The following is a 19,179-nucleotide window of genomic DNA, read 5'->3' on the forward strand; positions in this document are numbered from 1 at the left end:
ACAAGCAATAAAACAAGACTTCTGACAGGCCGTGGTATTTATGAGCTGAAGCCTGCAACTCAGATTTATTTGCAATGAAAGGGTCGACTTTTCCCCTCCTCATTTACATCAGCATTTGGCCATGTTAAATCCAGGCCAATGGTGAATTTTTAAAAGGTTGGCATCAATCTTGTGGGAACGATTGCCATATTCAGCGCAGACTTCTTTTACCTTTCAAAAGGTTGACTCCACTGCTGAGGAAGAAAGGTACACATCTTTCAAAGCACAAAGACATCCCAGGGACCGATAAATGTTGAGGCGGAATGTCTTTTTAGGGCGTCTGTGTTTGTGTTTTTAAAATGAGGACTTAGAGGGGAAACAAAGAAAACAACGTCCTCTCTTTAATGTGTAAAACCTGAAGTGATACTCGGAGCTAAAAGAGGAAAATGTGCTCGTGAAATGTTTCTCTACAGGCAGACTCCGGGGTTGCTTTCCCCATCTGTTTGAAACACAAACTGTCTCAATCCAAATTGGTGATTTCTAAATACAATTTTAGGTGCATTGGAGAGGGTAACATATGGCAAATCAATTAGACAACTAATTCTTAAAACAAAAACATGGCAAGTGCATTCGCTAATCAACGCCAGTGTTCGGGGCTCGTATTACGTTGGCCACTGGAGTTTTGACAACAATTAATCCTCATTTCAGGCAAGGAGAGCCATATTGACACATATCCCTAATTTGAATATTCAATTATAGTGTAGTTCCTCATCAAATTATGCTAAAACTGGGAACACGGCCTGGAAGATTTACGCAATTACGACGCAGATCAAGAGTTTTTGTGCTCCCAGGAAATGTAGGAAGTTCAAATTGTGTTAGAGCTGCAACGCAAGCCGCACAAGAGAGGATTTATTGACAACGTGAACTCCGGCAACTTTTTTTCTTGTCTGTGGTGTTCTTTATGTTGGAATAAGAAAAAGAGTTGTCTATGTTTAAGGAAAAAGGATGGAGAAGAGGAAGTGGGAGGCGGTGGGACATGCAGTAGTCAGCGGAGAGGTAAAGATGAGGATGGGAGTAATATCGTTGAAGAGCCCGAGCCGCGATACAGAGCGCTGGAAGCTCTTGTTTTGACACACATCCAGCCTTCCCCGTGACAACATCTCCACACCTTCCTCTATGTGCCGACAGTGCTGCTTTGTGGGGGTTGCTTTCTCACCCATCATTATCCTCCTTTAAGCTTCGTGTCAGGTACTGAAAAGGAGGAATCTCTCCCTTTCTTTCTCTGTGAATATGGAGTCGGAGCCCATCAGATCTCGGCTGATCACTCGATCATTCCTGGCAGCGCACGGCGACGCCTTCGCTTGATCTCTGATACTTTTGGCAACTTTTTCTGAACACAACAAAGTAATGAGGAAGATTGAGCTTGGTGTGATTGTTCTGCTGCGCTTCAGATCGAAGATCTGTCAGGCGACACCCTGACAGTCACACTGTCTTTTTTTTTTTTTTTTTTCCCCCATCCAGAGTCGTGTGTGGCGGGAAGTCTTGGTTAACCAGCGAGCAATGAAAGCTATTACAATACTCCTGCAGAGAGTCACAGGTAGAATTCAACACTGATGGATATGCACGTCAGTCCTGACACTGATGACTCTCTAGGCTTCACCTGTTCATGTGGAAAAGTCGACCATGATACGCAACAAGAAATGAAAAGACACTTTGCGATGACATTTTTATCGCTGTACAGTTTGATTTAAAAAGTGTCTGTGTACAGTAGCCCATTATTCTAAGAGAAATGTCAGAAACCTTGATTCTGAGTGAAAGCGGAAGAAATTGCAATATTAGGACAAGGCTAATTTATGCTAGCAGTCAGTGTAGAGGTCAGATATCAGCCTCAGCAATGACAGTTTTATCAGGAGAACAAATGGCAGCGTTGGCCTGGAGAAGGAAGGAGGGGGATACTTTACTGGACACATTAAAAGGCTGACCGGATGGCGCATGTTTTCCACATTATAAAGTCAGGGAGCGGCTGATACGGTCGGTCTTGACAGAGAACAAGCCGATGTGGTTGACATCAAGCTGCAGCTATGAATCAAAACGGAACACTGTGGCTGGTTGAAGCGCTTTAGACAAACCTGATAAAGAGGCGTTAAACACACAAGGTTGAAATGCGTTTGCACAGCAGTCGGCGTAAGAGGTCTGCGTCTTAACAGTTTTTTAGTGGCTCAATATGGTGTGACAGCCTGAGCCAATAAGAAATAACTATCTGACATTAAGCGTTTTATCCTCGATCCAGCCTGAACTAATCAAACCTACTACAACTGAGACAATAATCACTCCTTTAGTTATACCTTTCTACAGCGTCTCCACAGGGGTCACCAAGGTAACGGCAAGACTTTTTAAGACCTTTTTACTCATATATGGTGCTATTTTAAACCTGCTTCCAGCTGCCACGTTTTGCAGTATGTTGGAGAAGTAGTTAAGACAGTCTCACTGAGAATACCTCGTCAATGAATTTTGTTTTTCAGCACTTCCAAGCAGAATATGGCAGCCATACCTTCCTGTTTCATTTAATCAATGGGACTCGGACCAAATATGTGGCAGAACATGTATGTTACAGATTAACAGTTAAAACTGATGTTTTCTTTTATTAGAGCCGATAATAAATCAGCCAATCAGAAGATAGTGAATTGTAAATTGTTCTGATATTTGATGTATCACTTTATTTACATTTCAAGCAAAAATGGTCAGGTTCAGCATTTTGAATGTGAGGAATTATGGTTTTAACATAATTCATAACTCATAATTTAACAAGATATATTGAATTTTGGACTCTTCAAAGGACATAACGAACTCTTTGAAGATGTTACCTTGAGCTGTGGGAGGTTTTTTCACTTGGTTTTGAAAAGTAATACACTGCATAAATTAATGATCGATTGAAAGAAGTAAGCCAAGTAAAATATCCATGAGTTGCAGCCTAACTAAAGCTTTTGCTTTAGTAAGAGAATTAAGGATTCCTCCAAAAAGTAACAATGAGCTTCATAGTTAGTGTAGGTAAATGTATTTTTTAAATTCTTATTATTTTTTGAAACACTTTATTAATCCCTGAGGGCAATTCAGGTTTACACATTTTAGGGACATGCTTCTCACAAACATCCCGTCACACACATGCACAAACAGGACCTGTGGAGATGTCAGAGTGTGGCTGCCCTGCAATGCAAGGAGCGCACCAGAGCAGTTTTGGGGTTCGGTGCCTTGCTTGAGGGCACCTCGGCAGTGCTTGAGAAGTGCTCTGGCAACTCTTCAGAACAACTTCCGTATTTTTGATCCACACCTGGACCTGAACCGTTTCCAATCCAAGACCCTACAGACTGAGGTACTGCCGTGAGTGAGTCATCTCCCTGTATGTAACGACTGAAACTCAGAGAAAGGACAATCAAGCTGCTCCGTATGTGCCGAGCTGACTCTTCCCACCATCCAACTTCGAGCAAATAAGTATTCTCAAGATGGGCTGCAATCAGACACACAAACAGCAACATTACTGCCTAAAGCAGCCAACAGTCAATATATCAGACCTGAATGAATAAAACTGGAAACTTCCTTCTCTTCTTTAATAACTACAGGGCGGAGAGTTTTTTTTTTTTTTTTTTAAGGGAAACACATTCAAAGTTTTAAAAAACTTTTTAAAGAGCTGCAGACAGATGCCCCGTTTTCAGCTGACAAAACAATACAAAAACAGTTGAAACACAACGCCTCAGCCTTGATGTGGTAACTGTGTGCATCCCATAATGATGCAACACCCTGCAGTTACTGTGTACTGCACCTCTGCGCTGCTGCTGCAAGAGAAAAAAAACAAAAAAAACAACTGATTTGCAGTTTAGGTTTGTACACAAATCTAACAAGCTCTCGCCGCCTGAGGCAACTCAACGTTTGAGAGGGATCACTGCAGCTTTCAAAATTATAAGGGTCATTAAAAATTTACACATTATTGACTGTATTTAAAACATCTTTTCCACTGACTGTAAAGAGCACTTAAATTTAAGAGGTGCTATTCTCCAAAGGCCATAAAGTTGTTATAGATCGCCCGAAGGAGGCATGGAGAGACTTTTCTCTGCAGAATATGAATAAAGTATAGTGGGGTGATACTACACACACTGTTACACTGCAGTGCTGTACTTAAGCAATCAGTGAGTGTTGACTTGCTCTTTATATATCACAGTGTCAAAGCCTCTAATCTGTGACTTTAAAGACATATTTAGATCTGTATGTATGGTTGTCTGCAGCACATGTAACTACGCAAAAAAAGATGCCAGATCAATAGTCAAAGACCTGCTGCTGTCTAAATTGCCCACAGTGCCGTCCTTATGTGTCAGAGCATTATGGATGGAAATACTCTGAAAAGAAGCCTGTGTGACTGTGGAATGAATTTTAATGTTAATACAAAAACAGCAGCCTGTGATCTCAGCAGGCATCAGGAGGGGGTGTGAGTCGCTTCGAGGAGCAATTTATTCCAACCTCTGAGCCTCTCCCACTTGAAAGTGGGCTTCAAAAGAACCGAGGATTACCGGTAAGAGTTTGGAAGGCGTACACACGGGCCCAAGTGCACACCATCGCTTCAAACCATCAAAGATTATTGACCATCCACTTGTAAAAATACGGACAATTCACAAAACCCGACCTGGTTTGAACTTAGTTTTAAATTCACGGCTCGCCCGTTTTATTGTTCTCATCCTGCTGAGTGGCCATGAGAACAGAAGGTCTGTTCTGAACCTGCCTGCTGGCTTCACAGATCTGGCCTGTTGTGGCTTTTAAGTGGCTTTCTACTCAGCCCAGCACAGGATGGCAAAGCTTAGCACTTCGAGCTGGCAAACCCAACAGCACCCGATGCCAAGGCTCCACTCTCCACACCCAAGGAGTCTCAGTTGTTTATTTACAATTAGCTGTGGAAATCCCACAATCCTTCATTGCGATAAATAATTGAGCTGTTTGATCTGGACAAAGTACAAAGGGGCTGCTCCGTTCACACTGAGGCCTGAAGCGGAGGAAGCCCGAGCAGAGGAGGGGGCACACAAGCTACGGCATGGCGCAGATCTTGGAGCTCTCTCTCCCTTCCTCTGCAGCTGTCGTTCGCTCTCCGGGCTACATCTCCTCCTCTTTGTCTGCAGAGTACAGCGCTCCTGTCAGCGCACAGTCAGAGCAGAGACCCGCTTGCCTCTGCCTCCTGGGACACACTGCAAATAGCAGGAGTTTAGCCCTCATTGAACTCGTGTTCCTGTTCAGGAGTTCCTGTCTAGTTAGCCTGTCTCTCCGGTTCAGCCGCGCTGCCTCGATGTCCGGCCACAACCTTTACAGCAGGTTGGCGGGGAGTGATCAATGGCTTGTGTCTTCATTGTAACATATGGTAAAGAACCAGAGGAACACTCTATAGTTAAAAATAAAGAGTAGAGCAAGGAGAGGAAAGTCAACAAAAACTTGAAAACCTTTACTTTGGTATTTTAGCTGTTCCCATCTTCTTCTTCTTTTTTTTTTTTTTTTTTTGGGGGGGGGGCAAGAAGTGTCGAGAGGCTGAATATGAAATTGTACGTCTCTATTCAAGCTGACAGGTCACGTGGTATAGCAACCTCTGAATCACACATGTGGCCACGCCCCTAAACATTCCAGACTTTTCTCTGAATGAGACCACATTTTCAAATATCAACTAAGTATTCTCCAATCAGAACAGGTCAATACATTTGATTGATTGACATATTACGTGTGTATTTAGAGGACTTCCACGTGCTTTGGTCTGAGATTCAGCCTCAAATTCAATTGATGGTGTAAAAAGACAGCTTCAGTCTACCTTGTACGTCAGGTTTAGACTTTAAAAGCAGTGGACAGACACATGTACCATGTCGTGTTAGAGCACTGTAGGACACTGAGAATCACAGAAGTAAAACATTTGTCTACTCGCCCCAAACGGTCCTCTGTCGGCGGAGGAAATACATTTTTTGTTTTGTCTTTTTGCAGATATGCTCAATGTCGACTGTTCAAGGTCAAATGTCTGATTATAACAGCCCAATATTTAGAAGACACTTGATAATTTTTTCCATCATAAATAAAAATGGGGCTTTGTGAGAGTCTCTCAACCAGAGGGTCGGGGGTTCGATCCCCAGCTTTTTTTTTATTTTTTTTATCACTTTAAGGGTGCAAGGACACAGGTCAGCTGAGCCCTTGATCAGCAGGACTGTAAAACAATCCATAATATGGCCATTCAAAAAGTAGCATTCTGTTTACTGAGCTCTTGCTGCCCACTAAGTGAGTAACGTTATCGAGAGGTGGCCTCCCAGTGAGCGCTCAGTGACTTATAACTCAATAAAAAAGACCTTCCAACAGCGTCACTACCCGTCTACAGATATATTGTGGATATATATGATCTTGTTGATTACAGGCAATATCATCTACCCATTAGGTCCGCTACAAATAGGCTGAAGAAAAAAAAAAAAAGATTTGGATGATTGTGTTACCACACAGTCTGATGGCAGGATGTTTACCTTGCTGTGCTGGTTGGAGCCTCATGCACTGTTCTAGAGATAGTTTGTGAAGACAGCGGCTTCAGAACATCTCCCATCCGATACCACAGCCCCATATTGTTCATCTCACTGTGGAAAGAGACGCGCAAAGTGGCTGAGCAATTCATGAAGCAATTATAAAAAGTCTCTTATTGTGTGAAGAAGAAAAAGAAAAAAAAAGTCTGGTGATTGACGGAAGATACAAAACATCATGAATTCATTTATTCCCAGCTCACCCCATACAGGTGTAGTTAACAAGGTGGTACTTGGACTTGGCAGTGATCTGGATGTCAAATACCGCCGTCTCTGCAGCAGCACGAGGGCTCATTTTCACACAGAGCCTCCTCTTCCTCATGGCAGTTTCCTCTGATGAGTCAGGCACACATGAGGGTGTCAGACAGGAATTCTCTGTCATGTATCCAATTCTGTCATCCCTAGAGTTTCACACTAACAAAAAAAAATCTATAGAAGCTCCATGATAAATATATATTCACAAATCCCTCTTAGCTTTTACCATTTAGTCATTAGGGCTCTCAGAATAAGAGATGGGCTAATATCAGTCTCTCTGCTTGTGCTCAAAGGGAAACAACTGGACAGTGGAAAAGCCACAAAGTCAACATGCGTTATTATCATTTTGATCATTTTAGAAGGTAAAATGACAGAGGCAAGTGCATCCTCCATCAGCTTTAGTGCACGGCAGGGATTTAAACTGCATATTCCAGATAGGAACTCATACATAATGTCACATGTATACATTAAACATGGATTCACATGAAGTAATAAAACATTAAATTACAACGTAGCCAAACAGAACATAATCTCTTTTCTTCATTCTGGCAAAAAATAAAAAATAAAAACATGCTGAACCTTCCTATATTGCATCCTTGCCCCGCTCATTTATTTCCCCTGCAACACTAGAAAGTGCAGTGTAAATGCAATGATAATAAAAATAATAAACAAGCTGTCCTCACTCCCCACACCAAAATATTATTACATTTCCGAGGCATGGATAGTGAGGGGGAAATACATAGCACTCAAAAAGCACTAAAGCATTGGGGAATGCATTTCATTAATATTAGATAACCCCCATCCACTCGTCCTCTCCCCAAATAAATACATAAATAAATAAGCCCCTCATAAAGAAAAGCACGGCTCCAGCTGAGATAAACAATGACTCATGATTCTCTCCTCTTGTACCTCCAGGGCAAAATGTTTATTTTATTCCCAGAGTCTGCCATAAATTAAGCTAACCTGCACCCATAAAACATTCACTATCTCGAGCAAAGCTGCCCCGGAGGACCTCGGCATGAGCTGGTCAGAGAGAGAGAGGGAGGGAGGGAGAGAGAGAGAGAGAGAGCGAGAGAGAGGAGAGGAGCAAGTTCGTATTGACTGTTTACTTACTTGTGTCCATTGTTTCATCCACAGGTGTAAAGCCCTGTGGCAATGCATCCTTAATGTCAATCAGCTTCATGTCCACAACGACCTCCGGCCCCTTTAAGATAGAGCGCAGGCAGAAAAAAGTACAGTCATGTATGCAAATTTAAATCTTGCGAAGAGCAGAGAGCGAGGAAGAGAAAAGGTTAGTTTTTGGGTTTTTTTTTTTTTTTGGGAGAGCTGGGGAGGGAAAATGTGGAGATAATAGGAGTCAACGATTTACTAAAAGCTCAGAAAGTCTCTAAAGAGAAGGGTTGACAAAATAGCTTAAGTAATTGCTCTCTAATAGCTTCTTTTTTTTTGTTACTATGAGAGAACGCATCTGTGAACTTGTAATCATTCTCAACCTTTTGGTGAGATGCTGCGGGATGATGGGAGACAGAGGAGGCAGTCTAATCAACAGAATGGGACTGGTTAAAAACAATCAGGGACTGTGTAGTTGACATTTTCAAGCATGACTCTTCCCTGCCTCCCATTACATTTTCAGCTTTTGCCATAATAAATTGCAATAATACAGAGCGGCAGTAGAGAGTGGGGCGAGCCAGGCGTGACCGGATGCGTCCGAAGAGGCTGAATTTCACTGCTACTGTTGCCCGACAGTCATTACCATTAGAGACATTTTTTATTCATAGTTTTTATACCGACTTAAGGAGGAATATGGATGAATGTTATTACTATGCATGGAACCTTTTTGGAGTGTGTTCCCCTTGTTTTGCAGGAGATCTTTCTTCCATCAGTGCCTGACGAAAGGGGCTCTCTACCTCCAACCTAGAGTATGATAAATCACAAACTATTTACTTCCCCCCACGTAATTCAGGGGCTAATTTTACAGAATCTGTTTTTGTCATAGACAATTACAGTAGGAGCCCCATTGACTGGCAGACAAAATAGCCTTTGTTGATGGCTCTGTCATGTTTTATTTGTGTCAAAGTCTTTTAAACAATGCGGACACACATTTTAAGATGATATACAGGAACTTGGGGAGGGCTATCTGTATGCTATATACTAAACTAAAGAGCAGATTGAGCTTGGGGTGGGGGGGGGGGGGGGGGGCTGGACACTGCCTGGCATTTAGAGGACATATTGTAAAAAAAGAAGAAAAAGAGAGAGAGACTTGATTAAGTCCTATAATTGAGCTGATGCAAAAATAACAGCACAAATGCAGGTTTTGGTTTCACTACTGTCCGCATTATCTGCCTGCTGCCTCCACATGGAAACTAATGAAGAGGCAGCGTGTAGTGAGCTCTATGAGAGGAGGGTTAGACAGGTTGATAATGCTGCAGACATGTAAGCAGCTATATTTATGGCCTCAGAGCAGCTGACAGCCACGCAGCTGCCGAATGAAGGCAGGAGATGAGTCCAAAAATGACCCAACGGCATAATGGGAAACATTTATTTCAGCCACAGAAGAGTCAGTTCTGCTCAAATCAGGAGCTTTATATAGAAATATGTAGCACTGAATAGTACTGATGGTATGAAGAAATGTATTACGTAAAAAGACGTATTTCCATATTCACAGCTGTATGGGCATTGGCTTTCAAGAATCACTGGTTGGTTACAGATTCTCTACAGGGACGCTGCTGATTGAATAAATTGGAATAGTTAAAATACAGCTCATTGTTGTTTCATGAATAAACATGAATCATATCTCACCGAGGTATTATTCATCTGGAATATGCATGCAAATGTATAATAGGTAAAAGTTCAAAACTGCACTGCCAACTCTGGCCCTTTTTTTAAGAGGGACTTCCACTGATCAAAGTGCAAAGTACATGAAGATCTGCTGGTGGTGGATAGACTGAGTTAATAAATGCCGGCGAGAACAAAAGGTGCAGCAGATGAGGTGTGATTGCAGAGTGCATAGGGGGAGGCAGAAGTTTACGTTCACACTTACAGTTTTTCTGGTGAAACAGAGGTAGCGAGTGACCTTGGATTTGAATAAGCCGTCCTTCCACAGGTCGGCGTCAGAGCCATCTGTTGTTTGTGCAACCTACGTGCAAAAACAAAGAGAGGAGAAGGAGAAAAAAACAAAAAAACAAGTAGAGGAAAAAAAAAACATGCAGGAGGTGGGATAAAGTTAATGTATGTATGCCATGAGCGTGTTGCTTTTGCCTCTTCCCTTGCATACTAGCCTTAATTAACGCTTGCCAACACTAGCGCTCCATCTCATTAGTGCTCTGCGTGGGTAAAGGAGTCTTAGCCTCCAAAAAAGGTGGCTAAAAATATCATCCCCCGGGACCAGGCTGATTAAAGATGCCCTGACAAGGATCTGCTCTAATAAGGAAACCAAACTTCAGTGGGTTTCTGTGGGAAAGCAGGGATTATATTCAGGGGAAATGTGGAAAGTATCTCTATTTTTGTTTTTATAAAAGAAAACAAAAAAAAACAACCTAGCATCCCATGAGCAAGACACAGGTAAACTGAGAACACTGCAAATGCACTTTAAATACGTTCACTGCTCCACCTTCCCTGTGTGTTTCTTTCTTTTATTTTATGATTCAAGCCCTCCAAGAATAAATTACAGAGGATCTAAACCTCTTCATGTACATGCTGCATAAATAATTCTAAACCCAAATAGCAAAGCAGCTCGTCCTTGCACAATCGGTTCATTCTTAGTGGAGTCAGGGAAAAAAAAAAAAAAAAAAAAAAAATGAAGTGCACCATATTGACAGCATGTAGGCACCACAAGTCAAGCTCAAGGCCCAACATTACATTGCTATGTAAATGTAGGTGTGCGGGGCAGAACGATAAGCCAAAACACAGCGTGCATCAGGGAGATTCTTCCATCCTTCGAGCAAATACGCTCGGCTGAAGCGTCATGTTCCATTGGCTATCATGTGAGAATCACCTAAATAACTGCCAGGGTTATTTTCTAAAGGGATCCTTTACAAAGAGGAGTCAATCTAATGAGGTTCATTCAAATGAAGAAGTCATAGATCTCTGCACCCACCCACACACATTACCCCCATGACAATAATGATGAATGACCTCGGCGACTGGATGGGGGAAACATGGCATGGGGAGATTCATGAAAAACCACCACTGACTAGATGGGATGAGAGCAGAGAGTAGACTGGGGAACAGAGATAGATAGCGGGATGAGAGAGAGAGAGAGAGAGAAGCAGGAGACGAGTGCAGAGAGGGATGGCGGGGCGTCTCTAGCAGCAGTTCCATGAAAAGTCCCAGAAGGAGCCTATACATCACCAGCCTCCCTCTTCCTTACAAGACAACCCGTCTTGGCCACTTTTTCCAGGTCAGTAGCCAGCGCATCCTGTCAGCGTAAACAAAGGGCTCGCTTTGTGAAACCCAAAGTCAAGTTGAGGAGTAACGAGGGCACGCTCTTCCTCAGAGGCACCTCAGGCATCATCCTGCCACAGACGCCGGCAGCAAGGCTGCGACGCACCTTGAATGTGAAACGCCGACTGCTGAGCCACTGCAGGAGAGGCATGCATAAAGCTGCAATGGCTTTTCTCTTTAACTTGCGAGTCTGCCTCTGCCATTACACTAACTTCAATCAGAAGAACGCCACAAGTCTGATAACAGACGTCAGGCTCTGATACTGGAATAGGCTTGTATCATTTGATTTAAAATGCAATGACAGATTCAACTGCCACTTCCTGAAATCTGGAGCTTATAGTGATCTAAAAGCCCACCTATGAAACAAGTCTTTGGGGGGTGCTGATTTCTCCTGTGAAGGATCTCTGGAGACAGACGCCACCAGCAAGTTTCTATGAAGCAATGAGAGGCACAGCTGTGAGGGGAAACGATGTGAATGCACACAATCAGAAATCTCTGGGGAGTGACACCAGGTGGAGAAGACATAAGAGAGGAATGGGGAGCAAGCAAGAAAGACCGAAAATAGAAAAATGGATCAGATGATCTCTTTCAACTGGAACGACTGCTGACTGTAAAGAGCTTCATCTGCTGCAACAGAGGAACGAATTCTTGACTTTCAGTTCGAGCTTGACATTGTGTTCTCGTGTGTAATCTTGCGTATACGTGACTCTAAAGTGTGTGCTCTGAGTATAGTATAGTAGTATAGTATAGTTAACAATAGAACTGGGTGTCTGTGCATTGACACTAGAGCTGCAGCATGATGAGTTCAGTTTAGCTTAGCATTGCTACAGACAAGAGCTCACCCCAAAGTTTAAAATCTACAACTGGAGAGGCCACATTCTGATCCATATTTCATTTGAACATATCAATAATGAACCTAGAACAAACAGCGTGCTGACACTCCAAAGAGGACCGATTATTTTACAAACACGAGTCGGTACAACTTGGTCATTCAACATGTCCAACAACATCCTCCAAAAGACGCTCCCTCAAACAATCACAAGCAGCTGTTTGGACTTTGTACCACCAGGTTTCTTTAAATAAAGTCCTGAGATCCTGAGTGAAAGATTCTCAGGTGGTTGTGAAATACGCAACTATCCACTCAAAAAACCCTCGCACAGAGGCCGAGTGTGCTCGAGTGTGCGCGAGTGTGCTCGTGGCGTTTGATGTTGGGTGGCTGCCGGTGCTCCTGCAAAGCGCCTGATCCCAGTGGTGCAGTGTTTGATCTGGGCCTGTGCTCTCTAGTGTTGGAACAACCGGCTCAAGTTCAGAGATGTGAGCGCCTGGAATCAGAGAGCAAAAGAGTTAATCAGTCCTTTGATCTGCTGCGTGAGAAGTATGGAGAGCAGTCAGTGTTCAGGAGAAATTCTAAAAAGACGTCGAGTGTGAAAGAAAGAAAAAAAAAAAAAGGAAAAAAAATCAATCCAGCCCAACATCCTGAGACTTCTCCGTCTTAGAGCTCGCATTAGCACACTGATATGTTTGTTTGTCTACAGATGAAAGTCTCACAGTAATGTTCAAACGATGTTCTTGAAGACTGGAGGAAAGCATTTCAAAAAGCAAATCAGAATATGAAGAGGCTTGAAGGTTATCTGGAAGGCTAACTCGTACTTGACTTTTTCTTTGTCACTACGCTTTTTACATTTCAACTCTCTCTTAAAGGGATACTTCACCCATTTACATGAAGCTTTGTATCATTACAAACATTTTAGTAGTGTTGAATGGTCGTGAATCCAGCCCTCATTTTGCCCTGAGACGAGAAAAATATGTTTTTCTTTGCCTGGAAGTTTTCTTCATGTGATGCAATATGACGCTTTTTGCATCACATGAATAAAACTTTCAAACAAAGAAAAATATATTTTTCTCGTCTCAGGGCAAAATGAGGGCTGGATTCACGACCATTCAACACTACTACCATGTTTCTAATAATACAAAGCTTCATGCAAATGGGTGAAGTATCCCTTTAAATGCATCATTGAGAGGCTGGGTACACACCTCCTTCTGACCGAAGACAGCAAAGTGTTTGACGGTTCCAAAGTTTATCTTGCTCCACCTGTGAGAGGTTTTTAAGTTGTTGACAACAACGATGTGTTTAATGTGCTCAATGTTTGAATGTTCCGAGTGATTTGTTCCCTTCGGACTCATTGTTGAGTCTGAATTTAAAAGTCTGTTGAACTGACAAGGATATTAGTGGTCTGCATGCATCACTAGTTCACATTCAAAAAAGAGAGTGCAGCTTGGGAAGACAGGGATGTCATCGTGGTTTTTAAAAGGTATTCAACAGGAACTCTCCCGGTCTGCTCTCTCTGGGCAGAATTGATATCAGCGCCAAATTTCATGGCAATCCATCCTGTTGTTTCCAAGATATTTCACAGATACACTTTAATGCCAACCTTACTGTGATACTACAGGAGAAGTCAGTCCATGAGGTGTTCACATCTCAGTCTGGACCTTATTACAGTCAAATCTGCTGCCACACCTGAAAAAGAAATCCCTTACTTATCGAGAGATTATCGAGCGTGGAAGTTTTTAATCATAATTCAACTGTGAAAACAAATGATACGGCGATTCAGTGAAGTAACATAAAAAATGTCTTTTTTTTTCTTCTTTTTTTTGACTTAATTGACAGTTTTTAGATATTCATTTCATTGAGTGTGAGGTGGTTCCAAATCCCAAACAGCTCGTCTACATCCTGTTGGCTAACTAAACAGTAGCAACGGCTGAACATGTACAGCTGAGAGACACAGCGGTGACGTGACGAGCTTCTCGCCCCGCGGAATACACACACGGTATTTGCACGATGAATGAAATGTCTTGGCACAGAGGAGCAGCAGAGGAGGAAGTCTAAAGGGGTTTCTCTCTCTTTGTCACTACCGTGTGGTGTGCACACAGCTTCTCTGCCAGCGGCTCCGTTCTGATGCCAGCCCACCATCATCTGCCAGAGAGCAGAACAAGCTGGGTGTGTTGGGGTGGAGCAGGAAGACATAAAACTAAAGCAACCAGGGATGTGTGTGTGTGTGTGTGTGTGTGTGTGTGTGTGTGTGTGTGTGTGTGTGTGTGCGTGGAGGGAGGGGGGGGGAGTTTGTTAAGCTAGAAGAAGTTAAAATAGGAAGAGAAAGTGAGGAAGACAGATCTGCCCTTGAGCTTGCTTTGTGCTTTGTTTAACTCACACTCTTTTCTTTTAACTCCCTCCAACCCTTACAACACAAAGAGAGGTTCGACGGATTCCTGCACTTCACCCTCACACATTCCCATTCCCACTGTTGCTGAAGTTGTAGCTGCTTGAATGTAAGGAAAACATGGCGGGTAAACCGCCAAAGACTCTGCCGGGCATCAACCAAACATCATTAAACCGTTGCCTCTGGTGTGCCTGTAAATCTGGTGGCAACAAATAACAATGTGAGGAAGGGAATCTTCCTGATCATCAAAGTCAACTTTATGAATAAGTCATCTAACAGCTCCCCCCAAAAAAAAAATCTTGGAAGGCTGCCAACATCCCTATTATAAGCAATGCCACACAAGCAGTTACAACAAATATGAGGAGAACCAAAAGCAAAGGGACACAACTGACCACCACAGAAGCATTCTCCTTCACATGAGACATTTCATTCAGACTGATGGAGTCCACAATAACAGACGTAAAGCGTATTCAAGAATTACAACAGGAACGTTTGGATTCTCCAAGATGTACATCTGGATTTGAGCTTGTGATCTGAGGTTTCGTAGGGGAAACAAACTGCATTTACTTGAAAGAAAAAGAAAAACGTGTTGTTTTTATTTCTGAATTAAAAATAGGTTTCTGTCAGAATTGTGAGGTGAATAAAAGAAAAAAAACGAGAATCTGCTATGTTTTCCAATCAACAAGATGGTAAATTATTTAATGGGGGGGGGGGATTCCTGTTTTAATAAATTAAAGAGAGAATGTAAACTTCAGATTTTTTCATTGTCACAAGTGAATGATGTGTGTCTACAGACGTTTGTGATGGGTCTTTTTTTAAGCCCTGACTACGACAGCAAGTAATACATATGTAACGTCAGCTCCTTTTCCTCTATACAATACAACAGGAGGTTATAGGTCGATCACAGAGCTAGTTTTGAAAGAGGAAGCGAGCACACCACTGATTTCAGGTAAGCAGCTTGATTTGTTTCATTTCTGTTCAATTTGCGATCATCTCTGATTCTAGTGGTGACCATTGTTCATCCACATGCTACTGTAACCTACACTATGTGGTCTTTGAACTGTTGGTTTCCTTTGTATCCTTTGCATAGGCACAATAGACAGAGATGAGTGCACATATGGATCATTTTTTATTCAACAATCTGCAATGTATCACACCTATTACTAATCACATCTTTCAGTTCAGAATAAAGCAGGTTTGTTAAATCAAACTGTTTCCACAGTGCCTTACAGTTTAAGATGAATACTCACGGCATAGTAGTCATCTTGGGCCTTGTTGAGAGAGCTGACTACTCCAACTGCAGAGATGGGCTCAGAGGGCAGCTGTTTGTTCACTTCAGACATGTTGAAGCTGTGTATGAACACAGAAGAGAGCATAGTCACACTTCAGGCTTTTAAACAGAGAAAACAACTTGTGAAAGATCATACTTTCTTGAAATCAGAAGAATCACAGCAGATACAAGATGCAATTCAAAGCAACATTTTCAAATCTGTTGCATGTTAATGTTGCGAACATGTCACAAAAAAAAAAGTTGAGCTCCTTTCAGGGTCACTCGACGAAGAGTTGAAAAGGCTTCTCTTGGCTAAAATGACAACATTATTGACTTCTTGATGAGGCTCATTAGGATCTAAAAGAAAACGTGGGCACCTAATCCAGGCTCGAATGACAAGTGAGACCTATGGCCAAACAGCGTTTGGAGACCACCAAATGACTTCACCAAATCACAAATTAAGTGAAGTGATCACATATTTTCAAGGAAGTCCCAATCAATTGCTATCTATTCATGTCCAAGGGAATTTTCCTCTAATGGCCATGTGAGCCTCTTACAGTCTAAGTGGCTTTGCAATGGCTCCCTTACCCAATTTGATTAGATTACTTTTAAAGCATTCTTGTACTAACTGACAAAGTTGCAGCATTCAATCTTGATGTTTACAAAATCTATTGCAATTAAGCTGATCAAATTAGGGCATTTGCTCCAGAAACAGCTGTCTCCTTAACAAATGTTAGCTAGCTGTACTTATTCAAATGAAACAGGATAGCAAATTAGCTAATAGAATGAAGGATCTCTTTGAAACATACATTTGTTCAAAATTAGCTTTGCTTACCAGCAAAACATCAAGGCTACCAAATCCTTTCAGACACACCAAAGAACATCTATCCAAACTGATCTCCAGCTCTTCAGGAAAAATATCCCATGTGTTTCCAGATAGTGCACACGCTTACATATTGTGTGAGACAGCATTTTGGGTCTATAAAGGCTAAACATTAAGTTTTATCTATTAGCATAAGCCTCTAAATGATGTAAACATTTAGAGGCTAAACTTGCTCATTGTTTGTTTTGGTTTTTTTCTAACTCATTTGCTATCAATAAAGTGTATCATTATCCTTAAAAGGAAAATAATGTTGGTGACTGTGATTTTAAAAACAAATATGGTTAGATCTATGATATATCACTGAAGTCAAACAAGTTCTAGCTTTCAGTAAAAACCTACTATTCATATAATTTAGCCTAATAAAAAGATGCTCAATCAGATGAGCTGCAAAAAAAAAAAACAACATCCATAAAAGTTAACTCAGTGCTTCATAGCCACTATAGTCTGCAGATTAGTCTGCATCATGTCTGTAAGGTAATGCATGCGCACTTTACCTCTCTGCTTACACATTCGTTGAGCTTGAGTGTTAACATAGCATAGCCTGTTTACATAACGTTGTCCTTCATTGTTTGCATAATAAAATCCAACCAAATAACCAGAGAGGCCAAACTGAGACTGTAAACCTATTTTAGGATAGCTGAATAGCGTCAAGATGTTTAGATTAAAATGTGGTGTTTGTCCATGACAGGCTGCAGGTGCATTCTCTGGTAAACAAGCCTCCCTGTGCGCACTTTGCGATTAAACATGTCGCGTTATTTTTTCTGTAACCTGCTTACTAACATCTTTATGAATTTATGTAAGCTCATAAGAAACTGTCCGCGCAGGAAGGAAGGGGAACTGTGTCCCGACGAGAAAAAAAAACTGATGGCGTAAGAATTGTGTCTACCTGTTTGAAAAGTGTTTCTCTCCTGTGTGCTGGTTGTCAGTTGTCACCTTTCTAAACTCGGACTTTGCCCCCCTGCTAACATGCCGGAAATGATGTATATCCGGGAATCACGTTAAAAAAACACAACCAATAAATACAAACTTACATGTCAGCAACCTTTCCTCTAGATATTATTCTTTTTTATTCCTTTATCCATGTTTTATCTTGAGTCTGATAGTCTCCCACTTTATCTTCATAACAGTTGTCCTTAAAGCTACAGTAAACAGTCTCTTTTGTAGTGTAAATAAATCCTTTTATTCTCAAGTTTATACTTCTAGTTATATGACTTTATGAAAAAAATATTTATATGCTGCGTAATGAGTGCAATGCACACCATTTTCCACAATTAATTAAACAGGAAATGTTATTTTATAACAGCACCAGCAGATGCTATATGGAAGTTAAAGTTGTCTATTAATCTCGTCAATGTGATGTAAGGAAGACAAGTCATGGATAATGCTGCCATATACTCGCTGTGCATTTCTTTGCAGTAATGTTTGAGCTCAAATGTGGTTATGGTAACTAAAATGAAGGTTGTGCTTCATGACTATATCATTGAGTGTCACGATTTCTGACAGTTGCTTGTCAATCTGTAATCATCTGGACTGTAATCAGGTTAATTTAGCAGCAACATTCGGATGTGGATCTCTTATAGACTACTAAACCTGAAAGCCTCTTTGTAGACTGTCCACTACATTACAGGGGACCAGCTGCTTTCAAATCACCATCATTATTATTATTTTTTTTGTTTCTATCATTATACAAATAAAATAAATTATTACATTGTAACACTGTTATCATAAATTATTCAAATTGTACATGGTGCCAGCATGCTGGCTTCATTTAGGATATTGTGAATTATGTTTATGGCTTACTGAACATGATGAGATCAAATTTCAAAACATTTTTATCATTCAGATATGATGTTAAAAACACAACTTGATAGGATCACTGAGTTTTGCAGCCTCTATTGATGTTAATAAAAGAAATCATGCCTGGACAAGTGGTGCATTTTGTTTCTAAATGGAATTACTTGAATAACTGAGTAATACTGCCTGCTCTGTATGTCTTATCTGATTTCAGATATGTAACTGCTTCTTTTTTTTTTTTTTTACATTCAATTATACGATTCAAATGATACAAGCCTCTTTAATATATTACCTCATGGTTCACTTGTCTTTCTTTGCCACTTTAACTTTGCTAAATGTTGCTTTGTGCTCATGATAGATCAATGTAGAGTCTTTGTAACATCATATAATAAATAGAAGTTTGTTTTACCTGCTGTTTTGTAATGTGTCTTGAAAGAACATTTTGTTATGAATTGGCAGTTTAAAAATAAAGATTGTTTGATTGATTTATGGATTGATTGATTGATTGAGTAGGATGAGGATATTTTTTTTTGAAACCATTACATTATCCACGTCTGAGAAATTTCCCCAGTAATTTATTTACCTATTTTTAAACAAAACCTAGGTGATAAAATATATGGTTGAAAGAGCTCATGTTGGGACATCTTACAGACTTCAAACTAAATATCATTGTTATCATTTTGATACTTTTATTGAACATTTAAAGTAACTAACCCCTAACCCTAACCCCAATAAGTAGGCCTGGATCATTGAAATATCATC

The 19,179-nt window shown here is 41.1% G+C and overlaps 1 protein-coding gene across 4 annotated transcripts in view; it reads right to left on the reverse strand.

Annotated features, from left to right (window-relative positions):
- Positions 1-17,671, reverse strand: part of LOC306822240 (multivesicular body subunit 12B-like) — a 123,021-nt gene extending 105,350 nt beyond the window's left edge. For 2 of the 4 annotated variants that reach the window (XR_013778874.1, XM_079341118.1), the window contains exons 1-6: positions 16,576-16,687; positions 15,721-15,820; positions 9,850-9,945; positions 7,923-8,013; positions 6,758-6,887; positions 6,504-6,611 (exon numbers count right to left, since the gene is read on the reverse strand). Coding sequence is in view for 3 of the 4 variants with exons in the window: in XM_079341118.1 (XP_079197244.1) it covers positions 6,504-6,611; positions 6,758-6,887; positions 7,923-8,013; positions 9,850-9,945; positions 15,721-15,820; positions 16,576-16,586 (536 nt within the window). In the remaining variant the exon portion in view is untranslated. Of the gene's footprint in view, positions 1-6,503; positions 6,612-6,757; positions 6,888-7,922; positions 8,014-9,849; positions 9,946-15,720; positions 15,821-16,549; positions 16,688-17,654 lie in introns of those variants that run through there. The other 2 variants (XM_079341119.1, XM_079341120.1) reach the window with 2 other exon arrangements.
- Between the last annotated feature and the right edge of the window lie 1,508 nt (positions 17,672-19,179).

Source organism: Symphodus melops (assembly GCF_947650265.1).
Source record: "Symphodus melops genome assembly, chromosome: 1".
Taxonomy (NCBI): domain Eukaryota; kingdom Metazoa; phylum Chordata; class Actinopteri; order Labriformes; family Labridae; genus Symphodus; species Symphodus melops.